Source organism: Pleuronectes platessa, chromosome 11 (genome assembly GCF_947347685.1).
Source record: "Pleuronectes platessa chromosome 11, fPlePla1.1, whole genome shotgun sequence".
Classification (NCBI taxonomy): domain Eukaryota; kingdom Metazoa; phylum Chordata; class Actinopteri; order Pleuronectiformes; family Pleuronectidae; genus Pleuronectes; species Pleuronectes platessa.
In genome coordinates, this window is record NC_070636.1 from 3,342,872 (window position 1) to 3,360,403 (window position 17,532).

The 17,532-nt window shown below is 42.3% G+C and overlaps 1 protein-coding gene across 3 annotated transcripts; it reads right to left on the reverse strand.

The window, feature by feature from the left end:
* Positions 1-42: 42 nt before the first annotated feature.
* On the reverse strand, positions 43-16,213 carry sfxn5a (sideroflexin 5a). Of its 3 annotated transcripts, none has more exons than XM_053434039.1 (14): positions 16,018-16,205; positions 12,617-12,685; positions 11,838-11,915; positions 11,638-11,664; positions 10,670-10,724; positions 10,188-10,213; positions 9,963-10,016; positions 9,057-9,113; positions 8,891-8,956; positions 7,462-7,552; positions 4,639-4,754; positions 4,397-4,482; positions 1,356-1,473; positions 43-130 (listed from the first exon to the last, which is right to left on the reverse strand). In XM_053434039.1, the coding sequence occupies exons 1-14, from the start codon at positions 16,186-16,188 to the stop codon at positions 53-55; spliced, it is 1,092 nt and encodes a 363-aa protein (XP_053290014.1). In that variant the 5' UTR covers positions 16,189-16,205; the 3' UTR covers positions 43-52. The 3 variants fall into 3 exon arrangements, with proteins under 3 accessions (XP_053290014.1, XP_053290016.1, XP_053290013.1); XM_053434041.1 differs by lacking the exon at positions 43-130 and adding an exon at positions 12,434-12,458 and having other exon boundaries at positions 541-1,473; positions 16,018-16,213; XM_053434038.1 differs by lacking the exon at positions 43-130 and having other exon boundaries at positions 801-1,473; positions 16,018-16,206.
* Between the last annotated feature and the right edge of the window lie 1,319 nt (positions 16,214-17,532).

A 17,532-nucleotide genomic window follows, 5' to 3' on the forward strand; every position in this document is an offset into this window, starting at 1 on the left:
CCATTCGCCGGCAGCGTGAACGATGGGGGGGGGGTCCCGTGGCAGAGATCACTCACAGGCCTTTATTGTACGTCACCATCGGATCATCTGTTGCCATCGCGATCTCCGGCTCTAACCGACTCACGCTGATCTGCGGGAATCGAACAGAACGAAAAGGTCAACACGGCGCAGGGGGACATGTTTGGAACGTGTCACATGTGACGAGTTCACGGTGACGTGTGCGATTCAACATAAAGATCTGAAACAGTTTCGTTCGTAACTGAAGACTTGAAATGTTCCGTGTTTACTGCTAATGTGCAAAGAGACACTTTGGCAGATTAAAGTCTAATTTGAGGTTTTCGAAGCTCCTAATATTTGAACCAGAGACAGATGGCTGTTGGAGTTGTCGGCAGAATCCTAATCAGACGTCTTGGTAGGTGTGAAATGGGGAAGTGGGACAAATTGAGTAGGCGGGGGGGGGGGGTCCAGGGGAGCGGGGCATTCACGGTGCTTTTTGGGGAGCTCATTTTTTTTCTATCCTCGCGAAAGGGACTTGATAGAAAAACAGGCCCCTCCGTGTCGGTGGCACATATGTCTGAAGTTTTTTTGCCATATGGCTGTCTGGGCTATTTCCAGCGGTAATTAAATCCTAAACATTTTTAAAGCCAGAGCTGCTTGGCTTGTGTCGGCAAGTGATTTGGCAGAGAGGAGACAAAGAGAGAGAGAGCGAGAGAGAGAGAGACGGAGGAGAAAAACAATATGGTGCCGCAGCCGGTTCATGAGAAGAGCGAGGCTGAAGTCAGAGCTCAGCCCGTGAGCCTGGACGGCCTCGGACGGCAGGAGAGACTCCGGGCGGATCACCACAGAGCAGGTGACGTCTCAGAGGGCCACGCCTCATTAGGAGGGAGGACGCAGAGCTGGATGGGAAACTGTTCAGAGGTCAGGAGAGTCACTCAGTCACTGACACCAGAGTCCTGGAAGATCTGAGGTCAAGCATCATCGTTTAAAGACGTGAAAAGACAAATGAAGAATAGGAGCGCGGCACACGAGAAGATAAAACGTTAAATAATGATTTAATCTGACTGTTCTTACTCTGAGGATCACGGAGGTAAAACACACAGGCTCTAAATGTGGTGGAAAGACAAGAGATCTGATATCAGGCCTGTTGTGTGGGTCATGAACAACAGCAAACTAATAATTTAATATCAGCAGGAACAGAGACTTTATCTAAATAAATTAACAATAAATAGAATCCAGACATTTGATTGTTGCCCCTGCAGAAGCTCCAAATGTCCCTTATCACCAGAATATGAATCATAACAATCTGTGGTTATTAAATAACGTTGTGTGGGACCGAAGAGGACAGATGTCTTTACCTGGGACATCTGAGGGAAGAGGCTGATGGCGAGCGGCAGAGCCAGGCCGAAGGCGGCGAGACACACCAGACTGTGGACGGGCAGGACGAGCCCCCGCTGCCTCTGCAGGAGAGGAAGCCTGGGGGGACACACACCACGGACACACACGTTCACTTTACAGATACACACACATTTCAACACACTGTCCACTCAAACGTCACAGGAACTACAGCGTTAGCAATTAGCATAGCAGCAGTCATCAGGGAAAGTGAGCATCTGCAAAGAAAACAAACAATTCAAACAGACCGTGGGCAATTCAACCAGTTAGGTAGGAATAATGGAATAACAAATATGTGCAAATAAGTTTAGACAAAATGGATGAATATCAAACCTGAAATTAGGTTGATAATCGTTTAATATTAAAGATGCAGAGGGACCCGATGATTCCTTGTCCATCTGTAGGTTCTCAAAATCGGAAAATGATATGAAACACTAAATGGCTATAACACGACAGATTTAACAGCATCTCTTTATGAACTTTAAGCTCCGAGCTTTGATTTCCAGATCTTCACCAAATATAACCGGTTCATTAGTATTAACGTTCTGCAGATCTGATCTTTTTCCTAAAGATCTCAGCGTTATTTCCTGAGAAATTCACAAAAATATCAAAAAAATATGTAAAAGAAAGTGGGGGGGAAAAAAGTGTAAAAACTAAAAGTGTCTTGGTTTCTTCCTTTGCTCGTTTCCCATCCTTCCACCAGGTTTCAGTAGTTTTAGCTTTATCCCTTTTAACAGTCACATACTGAACTGTTCCCTAAATAACACTGGATGTGTTCCCAGGAGAGAGTTCAGAGAATTTGTACATTTTCATTTGGTAAAATAACCATTTGATCTGCTTCAACCACAAACTCCCTTTCCAAATTGCAAGAAATGTGTTTCCTCTGTTAAGCGACAGGGTTTTAAGGGCGTTTTATTTTTTTTAACGTTTTGCATCTCCAGAAATACATGTTGTGTTCTCAGCCCGAGCTCCTCCTCCTCCTCCTCCTCCTCCTCCTCGCTGGCCTTCGGAGGATAATCCCCTCTTCAGTGTGTGGGACAGCGAACGCAGCAGGAGCTCCGTCTCTCCTCCACCAGCGACGCCTCTCCCCCTAACGAGGAGAGCTACTGCCTAATGAGGGAGCTCATTAACACATATGGCTGCCATGGTTTAATTAGGCTACACACACACACATTTATACACACACACACACATGTGCAGATACACATTTTAGGGAACTGGATTGAGAGAGAGAAGAGGCAGGTTGTGAGATATGTGAGAAGGTTTGGGCACAAGTGTGAGTTTGAAAACCTTCAAAATCAGGTGAAAATTTGGAGTTGATCTCAAATTAATGATAATTTCATGCAATACTGACTGAATTCACGTGGTCTGGATAACATGGGCTGAGGTCTCACTCAGGTTTAACTGTTCACACGCGCCAGGAAGGAGCCAGTGAAGAAAAACCACCATCATGACCTGATAACAGCAGTTGAAGCTCTACTTGCAGAAGTTTGTTTCAAGACAACATCTCAGATATCAGTCGCCTCCATATGATCAACGAATTACTTCTTTGGGAAATTTGGGAAAATGTAAAAAAAACACACACACCCTGTATCACAATGTAAAGAAATCCTTTGTCTGGATCTGGAAAACCGGGGGAAAAAAGGTGTTTTGTGTACATGTGAATTATTTTAAAGAGTCAGGAAACTACACATCCCATAACCCATTGCGAATGATCCATTTCTGACAACTTCCAGCGCTTCTTCTTCTTCAATTTAACCTTTTCCACCGCGTCACTAAAAAGTAAAAAGTAAGACATCCTGGGCCTCAGCGATCAGAGACCTCACGTGATATCACTCGGACCCTGGAGCTAATATCAGTGTTCGGTGGTTTGTGGTGATTCTACCTCGGATGGTTAAAACATTACGGCTGGTAATCAGAATGTCCATTCAGGGATTTCTACCTGCGGAACCAGGCTGTTGAGCTGAATGCTTTTGAATGCACTTGTGGGCCTGAAGCCTCTCCCAGCTGCTGAGGCACATAGAGGACAGAACCTGCTGTCACTGCTCGGACTCGGCTCTCAGCGGGGCCATCGATCATCGGGGGGCCGCCCGGGGGGGCCCGGCGCTCTCCCCCTTGTTCTCGCTCTATTGAGAGCCAGTGAAGGCGAGCTGACATGGAGGATAACTCAGCACTACTCACCTGCAACCAAAGCCAACCTCACCCCCCCCCCTCCCTCCCCAGCCAGGAATCCCAAACACACCTGGGCAGCTGGCCGGAGCCACCGGAGCCGCCGGAGCCCGCGTGCTCGGAGCAGTCGGGGGTTCACAAAGATCGCATTCCTACAGTCGTATCGCACAGTGCTGAATCAGTGGAGAGGGATCAGCGAGCGCCTCGGCCAATCAGAATGCAGCTCTGAGCACAAAGCGATCTGCGATGCTGAGATACTTCATCATTGTCAATTGTCGTTCAGGACTGCTTGTGGGAATTCATCGGATTGTTATATTAGAATGTCCCCAATTTTTTCTCACAACTTTGAATATGCCATTACAGCCATTGTTAACTTTTTTTAAATAAAAAAGTGACTTTATAAAGTTGATAATAACAGACTTCTTGCTGACTGTGGATTAAAGCAAATTTTGTGACGCAGGATGGGAAAATAAATTCATGAACTGGCCCAACAGCAATTAAACTGAACAGCTCAATGAAGCCCCTTCAGATTACACACGTTCATAGATATCAGTCCCTTAAATATCAAGATCCATGAATTATTCTCTAGCGATGTTAAAGAAATCTAAAATTGGGGAAATAAAACGAGGATCGATGGCCGTTCTCCGGCGTGAAATCAAGTTTGCCTGCACAACAACAGGAAAATGTCCTGAAGACTCAACTGAAGGACCTGATTTTTAATTCATCTGCAGGAAGCTCAGAGTTCTTCCGAGACCCTTATCGTCAAAAACCGTAGAATCTCATCGTCTCTTCCAACTTTTGAATGATGAATATCACGTGATGAAACGTTTCTTACTTTTCCAGCATTGACATGATGAGTGGCGGGAGCAGCAGGATGGGCATGGGCAGCACCACTCGGGTCAGGGCCGTCTCCAGAAGGGCCTGTTGGAAAAAAAAATCACAACACAACATGTTCAAACAAGTCCTACTTAGGTGTGAACTCCATACCTTGTCATTTACACTGTTGTATTCACCGACATGAGAGTGTTAATCTCAGGATAATTTGACACCAGATATTTAGAGAGTGAATCCACCCACATGCCTGGCAGCGACTCGGGAGGTTCCCACCACGTCCCCCTGGTCGTCCAGCACGCTGATGCCCTCCGACAGCTCCGAGTGCCTCATGAGCAGCACGTTGCAGATGTTAGCACTCGCTGTGGAGACGTGAGAAAGTTTTTTTATAAAGGAGCAAAGTGAAACACACGTATTTAGTCGTTTCACGAATGAGCATATTGTGTTTTCAGCCTCCAGGCTGGGTGCAAGGCAAGCAGGCGACTAGAGACGAGCACAGAGGAGGGTATTTAAAGATTCACCAGGCTGACTGAACTGGAGTTTCATGGAAGGATAGAGGATGTATCGGAGATTGAAATTATCATGAAATATGAAAAATAACTATGCAAAGATCAAAATAATATTTTTTTTATGAATCAGAAAGTATTTATTGCCAAGTAGGATTACACCTACAAGGAATTTTCTCTGGTTATTGGTGCAAACAATGAACATAGAAACATAAAAACACAATAAATACAACACACATAAGAAAAGCAATAAAAAGAAACAATATATATTTACTCACTATTTACTTCTTATTTACTCCCTTTTTCTAATATTTGTACAAAGTAACATTTATTTAGACATAAACATAACTAAATAAAAATATATATAATAGATAAAAGATGTAAAAAGTGAAATGCAAGATGCAAGACAGTGAACAGTGTCAGATGCAATATGCAATGTAATGCAGTATAATATAATATAATATAATGTGGATCTTGATGAAGGGATGTAGGGATAATTCTGGGGACTGGTAAATAAACATCTGGATCTAGCTGGTGATTTTCCGCTGCTGTCTGGTAATTAATTTGTTGGTATTAATCACTTTCTTTAACATTGTGTCTCTAAAACTCTGAACCCGTTTTTCCTCTTCTCACAGAAAATGTCTAAATATTGTGCATCACAGTGATTTTGTGTCGTTCTTCACAAACCACCTAACAGTCACATCAGCTGAGACTCAAATCAGCGACGCACAATGTTACCAGGGTGACTGACGGAGCAACAAACAGCCGCTCCACTGGGATTTATTCACGGGAGCCAAAATGAACACAAATGTATGTTAATGTAGATGATCCTTTCTCCTTGACTCTAATAGGAATAAGAAAAACTCATTGTAGAGTTTAATGTTGGCGCCGGGAGCCTTTTTAATTTAAGACAACAGCGTTCAGACTTATCTTGACTCGGAGCTGCAGGGCTGCCGGTCGCTCTGTGAAGAGAATTCAATTGACTGAGCAAATCGCTCTTTTTACCCACAAGGTTGTTTTTTGTACAATTAACAGAGGGAGAGATAGTGGAATTATAGAAAGGAATAACAAATACCTCAATAAACAGGTCAAAAAATGTAAAAACCTGTTTAATTTAATTATTAAGGCATCAAAGTAATTATAAAACTGCAGTGATTAATTTTGTGCAGCTAAATGCGGAAATATGTGGATTTTATTTGTAATTATTTGATATAATTACATTTATGTATATTCTTACTGTCACCTAATACCCCGAAAGGTACACTCACGGAAATCCGAGAACTTTTCACATAATTACTTCCTAAATATCACAAATAATGACGAATAATTTCAGAAGACAAGCAATTAATTTGTCCCCATAAATTTATGGCAGCGCGGCTTTTCCTCCCGTTAAGGTCTTCATCATCTAATTGAATGACAGGCCGCTGCTTGATTAGGTTATTACAAATAAATCTAGCCTTAAGTAAGCAAACATAATCAAGCGGGTGAAAACTCAAACAGCACTTTGCTTGCACTCGCTTCAATTAGCCGTTTTAATTACCTTTTATATGGGGCTAGCACAACAACGGCAGCAACAACAATGAACAAACAGAAGTCAGGTAAACGAGGCCTTGACATAGACGCCACTTTAGGGGTAATTATCCAATTTGTTTGCGGCAGCAGAGTTCTAACAAGCAGCCAATTACCAGGCAAAGGCTGCACTGTGGAAACCTGTTGATTTAATTAGAAGGGGCAAGGAAGGGGGGGCAGGCAAACAATTTAATTATGAGCCAGCAGCCTGGGGCATTCTGGGACATGGGTCTATACCCCTGGGTGTGACTGTGTGTTTGTGAGGCAGCGACGTGAGGATCAGCTTTGTGGCTCCACACACGTCTGAAAGAGGGAGCTCACAAAACTTGTCGGAGGGAAACGGAGATTAATAAAGATCAGAGCAGAAACTACATTTGTAATATATGAATTTCTCTAATTTTGTGTATCATGATGAGAATAAGTGCTACAGGAAAAAAGGTGTCAAAACATCCAATTTAATTCAAATCAGTCTCAGCTGTCAATCAAATCACAAACTATATCAAACCTACTGGATAAATTAACACAAATCTCAGTGTGATAAGAAGTTCCTCAAATTACAGAAATCATCTTTTTTTATTTGACGTGAATTTCGACATTTTTGTTTGGTCCATGTCCCGTCCCCGAACATGGAGGAGGCGGGGGTTATAACATATACTCCAACCGGCCACCAGGGGGGCTTTGGCTTCACTTGAGGGAGCTGTCATGTCGTCCATCTTTATTTATGAACAATGACACTGACAGTTATCTAGTGCTAACATTAAATAACATTAAGACTTTTTTTTACACGTTACATTACTCACAATATTGCTTAATACATACAAAATGAGATGTTAACACTTAACAGCTCACAATGCTAATTAACATATGAATATTTGCAGCAACTGCTCCTCCCACTTTGATCCGTTCGTTCAACACCAGTACAAATCCACAGGTTTGAACTAATCTCATTCAGTGTTGAACTGGTGCAGTGTGAACTGGAGCGGTTTGAACTCACCCACTGCTGGGAAGGGGATGAACCTCTGCACCAGCAGCCTGGTCGTTGGGCTGAAGCCATTTGCTTTCTGGAGTAACACGTTCAACCCGACCTTTAAGAAACAAACAAAAACACAGACGCACACAAGTTGCAGGCAAATCACGACAAAAAGGTTTTCCATGTTTGATCCTATTTTGAAAATCATGAAATCTGTTTTTTAGCTCAGATGAGCAGGGAAATAAAAACAAGAGTGAGTTTCACAAACGGGAAAAACTGACCAAAATGTGTGTTTCATAAACAATTAAACGAGTGGTTTCTTGTGTGTTACCACTAAGGGCTGTGATCGAGGTGCAATGAGTCTTTAATAAAACACCAACTGCAGCCTCCAGCTCCCCGCGGCACGGCGGGGGTCCATCACCGGAGCGGACCTTTAATTGGAGAGCTCCTGGCCCCCCCCTGGTTTGTCGTTCCGCCCTCCAGACACCCCTCGTTTTTTTTCCCTTTCTTTCCTCCGGCTATTTCCATTGTCAGGCCTGAGAGCAGCAGCCGGATCAGCCCCCGGCCGCACCAGTAATTGGCTCGGTGTGAGCCCCATGTCAGGCGGGTGTGTGAAGGTGTATTATGCTCTTTAAACACCAGTCTTTAATGGTAAAAAGGTCAGAAAATTGTGATATCAACTGGTATTTTCACGACAGGTCGACTCAACCTCTTTACATTTCTCCCTTTGTCTGTCAAAATAATTGAAGATATTTGATTTTGGACCAAAATAAAGTATTTAAGGAAATCCAGATTGATAACATTCAGGAAATGTTGGGAGCAACAATATAATAATAATTATAATAACTTAGTTAGACGGGTTAGAAAGTGCAATACAAATGACCATGCATACAAGTACTAATAGATTGTACACGCATATATAACAGAATATGGCTTAATTTATAATAATATTTATAGAGCACTTTTCAACACAAAGTAGAAGTACAAGTATCTAAGTACAATATTATAATTACTAATTATTATTATTATTATTACAACAATAATAATGTACTTCCCTCTGAATTTAAACATTTGTTTTCTTGTTCAGCATTTTGTACTTGTAGTGTTATAAATGTTATTATTATGAATTAACCAATAAGTGTATATGTAGGTATAATCTATTCGTATTTTTGAATAATAACAACAATAATTAGATTATTGATCAATATTACAGAATAATAATAACCTGGCAGCCCAAGTAAATTCGTGAATATGCCTTCCGGAAAAACTATGACTTTAGCACGGACTTAAAAGAAGAATCACTCAATCGATGGATAGACATCGTGTCCGTACAGATTTACACGGACACAGATACGACAAATTGGTCGACCCCCGCTTTAAAAGATGGACCAGTCGACACAATGGATCGGCCGGTGACTCAACCTGCTGCTGTGTGACGTTGGGTTGAACTCACAGCGATGGAGACGGCGCTGGTCACGGCTCCCAGGAAGCCCAGGACGAACCTGGAGGCTGGAGCCGGCTGCAGTGAGAGGGTAGAACAACGTGAGAGCAGTTAACAGGACTCAGCCTCACACACCCGCTCACACACAACTTGGGATCGGTCCAGGGTTTGTCGTCACCTTGGAGGCGTTGCGGTTGCAGAAGTTCACGCAGGCGTTGTGACTCTGGTTTAACGACTGTGGAGAGGAAAGGGAGAGTCAACAGATGAAGTTATTAATGTGTATGATGACAGGTGCTACATCCAGCTTCATACGTCAGGTCACAGGTCGACTCTTCGTTTAATGAGTTGACCGTTCTGGATCTTAGGTAAACACACGTCTTCATTGTGAGATTTAATCACAAGGATTCCTCGAGGGAGTGAAACCACTGAAAGCTGCAGGAGAAGCTGATCGTTGAGTCTTTTTGTGTTAAATCACAGAAATCTAGACAATGATTTCTTCATCACACACCTGGAGTATATCCATTAGACTCATTTGATTATCCTTCAAAATGTGCTTAGAAGAAACTGCCAACAAGATATAACACAAACACACCTTTTAACAAATGTGTTAAACTTATGAAATCATCAAAAGGATCTGACGTGGATGTTATTATATTATCAAAGCTAAAGAATCGCTTCATATTGTGTTAGGAGATCGTGTGAAAGCAAATTTTGTGTCTTTTGTTTTCACGCTGGCATCTCACTGTCGTATGTTTGTTTTCTCAAACTGTCACTTCACTGCTTCCAGAGCCTGTTGGCACTGGACGCGTGTGGAAAAGGGTCTGGCTGACAAACACTGGAAGGTTTTACAGGAACATAGTGTCCTGATGAATAAAGACGTTTAAATAAATTGAGTTAAAGACATTTTCTTTATAACGTCACCAGTGCACGGCCCGTTTTAATCACGTGTGGAATAATCTGTTTGCTACCGAGGCTACATTCATCCCACCTGGTTTATCTGCAATGGAGATTTTACAGTCAATAATTTCACCTGTTTACTCTAATGTTGCTAATATTTAACATAAAGCGTATCACAACTGTTTACCTGCCAGAAGATAGTTGATGCCAATGTTTGATTTGGGAGAAGGAGACCAACAACCTGCACAAAGAGAAAAAAACACTTTACTAAATCATTTCAAAAGTACACTTAGATTTAAAGAAAAGAAAAATATAAATATATATATATATATATTCAGATTCATGTCAGTTTACTATATGTAGCAGAGGGATAAAGTTACAATAGATATAAAGATGAAGAAAGAAGTCTTACCACTGGGGTGCCAAATGGAATGTAACCTATTAAAAGAGAGCGAGTGTCACCATTGTTTGCTTTGAGGTCATTCTGCTCATTTATGATTTGTAATATTTCTAGACTTTTTGTAAAGAGATTTTCCTGTAAATCATTTTTTACATGTAGAAACACATCAGTTGTGTTTCCCTTTGCTAAGTCTGCGGGGTTGAGGGTCTGACAGAACTCCACGTCGGTCGTAACAAGTTAATCGCTCCTGTCTGTGACGGTGAGAATCTGAGACCGGATCAAAATGATGGTGTTTTCTTGCTTATGCAGAACTTCTCCGTCACCGTGGGAGAGAGATTTTAATCAGCGCCCTGCTGGGTTTGACCTTTTCCAGGCCAGAGACAACCTGAAGAGCCCCGTGGAGATGTGACAGTTCCCCGGGTGAACGACACCTCCACGTTGGATTGATAACAAGGCCCCACTTCGCCCGGGGCGTCCACACCGAGCTACTGTACCCGACATGCGAAAGGGCATGAGGATCTTCTCCCCGGTGTCAGGGTGGATGATGGCCTGTAATAAGCACATAATGATCAGAGTCAGAGGATAACGAGTGCAGGATGGTTTTGGGTGAGTTAAGTTCAAACAGGTTAAGAAGAGGAGCTTTGATGTTGCTCTAGAAGCTGGGGGAGTTTTAAACCTTCTTGCAAACTAAATAATAAGATCTATTGGTAAAGTTATAGTGGATTGTTTCAGGCTCCTGTAAATGTGTATGTGAACTGGGACTTTATTTGTTTTGCTGTGTTGATTGAAGTCAATCATAGACTTTACTGAATATAAAGATTTAAAAATTTGGCTAAAATATAGCAGATACAGATGACGCCATCTTGAACTTTACAACTATATCACTAGAGATGTGTTTAATTCACCATGAGGAGAAAATGATCACTGAGATTTGAGTGTTTTCTAAATGTGAATACTGTTTTTTAAACTGGTCATTACATGAACATATTAAAGCTGTGGATCAGTTCTAAAAATATTGAAAAAGTCCTCAATATCACACAGGGGAGTAATAATGTTTTTTATAATAAACACCAGATTGATCACATGTATAATTATTATTTTAAGTGTCTGTCTATATAATATTGAATATAATTATGTTGCTTTGACTCCTACAGTTCAGTGACTGGCAGAAATCTTCCCATGCTGGTAATTGGCACTGGAGTCCAATCGACTCGTCTGCTTTACTGTTGGATTTCTTTTTTTTCTTGCTTCATCATTTCAGTAAATTTTAAAATCTCCATGTTCCACTTCTCTGCCTGTTTGCTGTATAAACAGGTCCCTGTTGAGATGAGGTGATAAGAGCGCTGTCTGATTTGTTTGCTCGTTCACTGACACACTTCAGATCTCTATCTTCAGCCCGGCTGCTTGTTGTGGCAGCTTGTGTTTGTCAGGGACTGAGAGGGAAAGTGATCAAACATCTCACCTGCTTCACTTTCTGAGCTTTCCAAAGCTGAAGAGATACAGAAGAACATCGTCAAGAAGTTAAAAACAATATCTAAAAGCATTTATTGGTCTATTTAAGAAGAAACTTGTAGAAACTGCTCTGGGGTCATAGAGAGGATGTTTATTTGGTTGAGAGATCCATGGACCACGGAGACTGGAGTCCAGATTGTGAGTCTTTACCTGAGCGTCAGTGACTCCGGGAGGCAGAGTTCCTTGTTTGAAACGATCGAGTAGCGCCACACACTCCTGTAGTCGTCTCTAAATCAACCCCAAAAACAGAAGATGGTGTAAAATGTATATATATAGATGATATCTTCCTGATATTCTCTGCTGTTTGTGCTGCACAGCTCAACTTGCAGTAATTGCGCTTCACTAAAACTTTCATGCTGATTTCCAGTCGACAAATGAGTTTGCTAAAAGGTAATGAGCGGCTTTCTGTGGCGTGATCATTGTCTAATGTTGAGCTGAATACAAGGTCATGTGGCCCAATTTGCTCTAATGAGCTTGTGTGTGTGTGTGTCTGTGTGTGTGTGTGAGAGATCGTTTGCTAAATCACATCCATCCCTGTTCCCCTCTCGTCATTAGGGGCAAGTCGAGGCTACGCCTGGCCCAGTAGGGGGCAAGATGTGTGTGTGTGTGAGTGTGAGTGTGAGAGTGTGTGTGTGCGTACACTCTCTCCACCCATCACAGCTGCCCCACTTGTCCACACCTCATCACATCCTCGGAGCTACTCCCACTATTACTGTCACCAAAGAGCCTGCTAACGGCTTCATTACCCAGAGATCCACAGCGCTGAAGACTCTGTGAGCAAGATTATCACAACACAGCCGAGACCGGGGGGGGAAACGTCAGGATGGAGAGAGAGAGAGAGAGAGAGAGAGAGAGAACGGCCTGAAGATCAGACAACATGGGCAGAAAACACAACCCCCCCGTGGCAGAGGTGATGCATGAGTCTGTACCTCCGTCACAAACAGGGTGCTGGGGTCAATCACATCCAGGAAGTGTCTGAAGCGACCAAACAACGTGTTCTAAAAAAAAGAAACACAAAGCACATGACGATGACAAAGAAACATTGAGAAACACACATCACCAGAGAGACGAGAGTCACGAGAGGCATTAAGTCGTCTTTACAATTTCAATTTCAACGTGTAATCACAGGAACATCTGAGCTGGGATGGAAAAGTTCAGAGAATCTATCAATAAAAAGATAATAAAGTGGTTCAGACGGTGGATTGTTGGGTGTGTGTGTGGGGGGGGGGGGGTTCAGCTGATCCCACAGCGGGCCAGCTGTTTCAACACACCAGGTGGAGCCTCCTCATTAATCCTCACACAAACTGTTTCTTCTCTTTTAAAGGAGCCAAATCTACTCGCACCATTTGCAATTACTTCCTAAGATGACTGCAGCACAAACACCTTCCCGTCATTTATTCATTACCGAGCATAAGGAATAATTAATAATAATTTGGAAATACAGCCGCGCACCACTCAGCCTGCCCCCCCCCCCCCCCCCCCCAACTCCAGTTTAATTACACTAACTGTTAATTTGGATGAAAATCTGCTCAGTGACTCAAGGTAGCGTCTTGTTATTTCCTGAACATATGGATGGAAGAAATAGTTTTATACATCTGTTAAATTATATTTCTCTCGAGTTTCACTCAAACTCGACCAGTTTGAAATCTGTAAACAAAGATAGACGTAGCGTCAGCTTCACAAAAAGTGAAGCCAAAGCTTTTCGACTGCAAGAAACTAAAAGGATTTTACAAAAATGGTTTCTGTAAATATTATACGGAGTTCTTATCACACTCATGTTTGGTAAAGTGTTTGCATTCCTGATAATGATTAGTTATTTGATGATATAAAAACAGGGTGAACTGATTGATTGATGGCTGACTTCATTTTTGTTCAACAGGAGGAAGTGGAGACGTGTCGTCCATCCTTATTTAAAGAGGCTAAATCTCTACAGTTTTTACACATTAGTATTTTAGAACATTTACATGGGCCAGAGGGCTATTTGAGCCTTTTGTATGAATAACATTCAACAAGTTGAACTTTAAACTCATTCACTCCGGTTCATGAACTTTCATGTCAAAACAGACCGAGAGGCTTAAACACACAGAAAAGTAGGGATGTCCCGATACAACTTTTTCACTTCCGATACGATACCGATATTGTAGCCTTGAGTATTGGCCGATACCGATATCAATACGATACGATATAGGCACAAATCATACATATATTTATTCCTTATTTTGTTGTGTGGAATGTTAGAAAAGGCTTGATAAAGTGATGTTACTGTTACTGATGTTGTAGTGATATAACAGAAAACAATAGTCAGCAACAGTAGGTATAGGAAAAACTGACCCATGTATTATTAACCAATTGGTTACATAAATTTTAACCTTCAACATAAGAGTATTACCTCAACAAATCCAATGAAAACAAAATGTTATATTTAAAGTGCAAAATAACCACTGGTTACCAACATCATTATACAATTGAATAGAATAAATTAAATTTTAAAGTGCAAACAATTCAAGTTCACTTCAGTTATTTTTCTACTGTCAGCATATGTTGGAAACAACTGTGGGCAGGGACAAAAACAACAAAAACTATAGGAATAATGTAGCGAGGTTCGAGGTGCTCCATTAAGCGTTTAAACCCGACATTACTCACCACCGACAGGGGCTGGTCATCAAGCACAATAAACTGGGCTATCTTTTCTGTTATGGCCATTGCCTTTTTGCTGTCCCGTGGTAGTTTGTCTTAGCCTGGATGCCAGACGAATTTAGCCCCGCCCACAACAGATTTGGTCGGGCAGTTCGGTCTGGGGTCGCTCCATTGGGAAAAAATTATGGCCGGACTGGGCCAATCAGATTGTCAGGGCGGGCTTTATACGATGATTGACAGATGATCAACGGTGACGTAATCAACCACGTCACCAAAGTGCCCTCGGGTTGAATTCGTTTTCAACAAACATGCCTGCCGCTGGCGAGCTGAGATGTGTAGATGCTGCCATTGAGTCTGTTTTAGAAGACATCGACAGCGCATTCATTTTGAAAGAGGAACACAGAACGTGGAGGCGACGCCAGAGCACCGCGCTAATCCCTATCGCCCCGGCGCTTGGCTGTTCACACCGGACACTGAAGCGACGCTGAACCGCCGGGCAGCGCTAATAATATCACCCGTTGATCCAGTAGATCGCTGCACGGCTTTGTGCCGGTCACACCGGAGGCTGAAGCACCGCGCTGCGCCAAGGCTGCCTCGCGGTGCTTCAGCCTCCGGTGTGACCGGCACAAAGTTTTAACATGGGAGTGGATGGGAGCCAGCTGTTATTTAAGGCTTGGCGCTGCGCTGAAGCGTCCGGTGTGAACCCGGGTTAGTAAATAACTCACAATGCGTTGCTTAGCATACGTCACATACTACGTTGCTCTGATTGGTTGTAGGTCTATCCAATTGAGCGAAATACTTCCACACAGCCGACATCACTACACCTTGCTGCAGGCACACACGTTGTCGTTGTTGTGATCACGTGGGCTGTGCATGCTGGATCAGAGACGCTCTTCTTCCGCGGCCGGCACCAACGTTAATTAAGGGGCATTACCACCTACTGTGTTGGAGTGTGATCAAACCAGAGTCACCTATTATAGAAGTCCTGTAGCGGTAAATGGACAGCTTATATCGGAGCGCTTATATCGGAGTTTTTAGATTCAGTCCGATAAAATCCGATATTCACTTTTTTGGCTGATATCGGACTGATTTCCGATATCAATATCGGATCGGGACATCCCTACAGAAAAGCAACATAAAATTTGTGTTATTTACAAACCAAGTATTGTTTGTTTAATTATAACAATGTATCTTGTTATTTTCAGTCATTTGTTTGATTGTAACAATGTATCTTATTTTTTTCGGTCCTTTGATTAATTGTTACAATGTATCTTATTCTTTTCAGTCCTTTGATTAATTGTAACAATGTATCTTATTCTTTTCAGTCCTTTGATTAATTGTAACAATGTATCTTATTTTTTCTTAAACGATTTCTATGTATAATCATGGAACCAACCATTTTAGAGCTTATGTTGACTTACGGAGTGTAGACTGTTTCTAAAAGTGTGTTACCTGAACTACGTTGTTTGACAGACAGACAGACACACAGTGAGACATAGAGACAGACAGATACTTTATTGTCTGGCATTGTTGACAGAAATTCTCCTTTTAACAGAGTTCAACAATAACTCATTTAACATGGAGAACACACAGTACATAGTGAAAAACGACGAGCAGGTGAAACAGTCAGTTTAGACACGTGAGTTCAGTTCCTGGTTTGAGACGTGACACGAGTTCAAAACTAAACTGGTACCTGGTTGAAACGAGACTTGCCGAACTGGAAGCTCTGGTGTTCGGACATGTTCTTCAGCGTCTGTGTCTCAAAAGCAAAAAGTACAAAAACCCTCCGACACTTTTGTAAACCTGCAGCTGCGCGACCTGAGACTGGAACTCGACGATCAGCTGTTTTCCTACCGAGTTGCATGAAGGGTAATGTCGTTTTCACATGCTTCTCAGGCAGGACAGGAAGTGGTGAAGAGAACTACACTTCCCAGGAGAACATGCGGTGTTTTCAAGCCCTTTTTTAAAGAGGAAACGCATCCGTGCTGTGCAGCTGAAGCCTGATTCAAAACAAATACATCAACAAACTGGAATGATGAATGGCTGGATGGAATCATAGGAAGTACAGAGTTTGTGATGTCATCACCCTCAAAGCTGATATATTCACCTATTATCAATCCCAAACTATTTATTTACTGAGTATTTATAAAACCACGAGTTGTTAAAAAAGGGAAATATGTCCTGAACTCTCTAATTTCCCGATTCTAAACTTCTCATACCTTTATAATATTCAGCAGAGAGTACGTTTCAATACGGCAGTGTAAAAAGCTGCAGTTCCATGGGTGGCCACTACACCTGGCTCCAAGAGGGAGCAAATTCCCATTGACTCCCATGTTAAAAAGCCAGACTTTAGAGCAGAATTAAACCTGTTTACAACCTGGTACAAAAATTGGTTTGATTCTCAATCGCGAGGTTCTTCCATCATGACAACTCTGAGTGGGGTGAATTTTTTTCTAACTCACTTGTTTAAACGATATAGAGATTTGAAATTATGAGTAATCTCACGTGAAAACTAGATTTGTCTGCCACCTTCAGTTTTTACATCGTTAATCTCAGGCAGACTTTACTGAATTATTGTGTTAAATATAAATAAATTATAGGAAGTGTAACTTTACTAGAATCGAAAGTCACATAGAGAACCTGAGGCTGATGTCCACCACCTATTTCCTAAGCTGAAATGATTATGATCTGATGAACTTTGAAGTAATAAACTTTAATTTTTACCATGTAAAAGTCTGTTAAGGAGTTAACCTCCTCCTCTTTGAGAAGCACAGCATCACCAGCTGCATCACTGAGTGGACCATCTCCACCAGTGTGTGTTGAGGCTGCTGTCATCGAACTCACGACACCATCGTGACCTTTTGTAGGGTCTCTGTTCTTCTGCTGTGTCTGCCTCTCTTGACCTTTTTGTAGAAGGTCTGGGTCGGGGCTCCTCCTCTTTGGGAAGCACAGCACCAACAGCTGCCTCCCCGAGTGGACCACCTCCACCACTGTCAGTATCGATGGTAAGGTCATCAAACTCCAGACACCATCGTGACCTTTTGTAGGGTCTCTGCTCTTCTTCTGTGTCATCCTCTCTTGACCTTTTTGTAGAAGGTCTAGGCAGGTGCTCCTCCTCTTTGGGAAGCACAGCACCAACATCTGCATCACTGAGTGGACCACCTCCATGAAGGTCCATATTACAGTCACTGCCGTCGCTGTCATAACG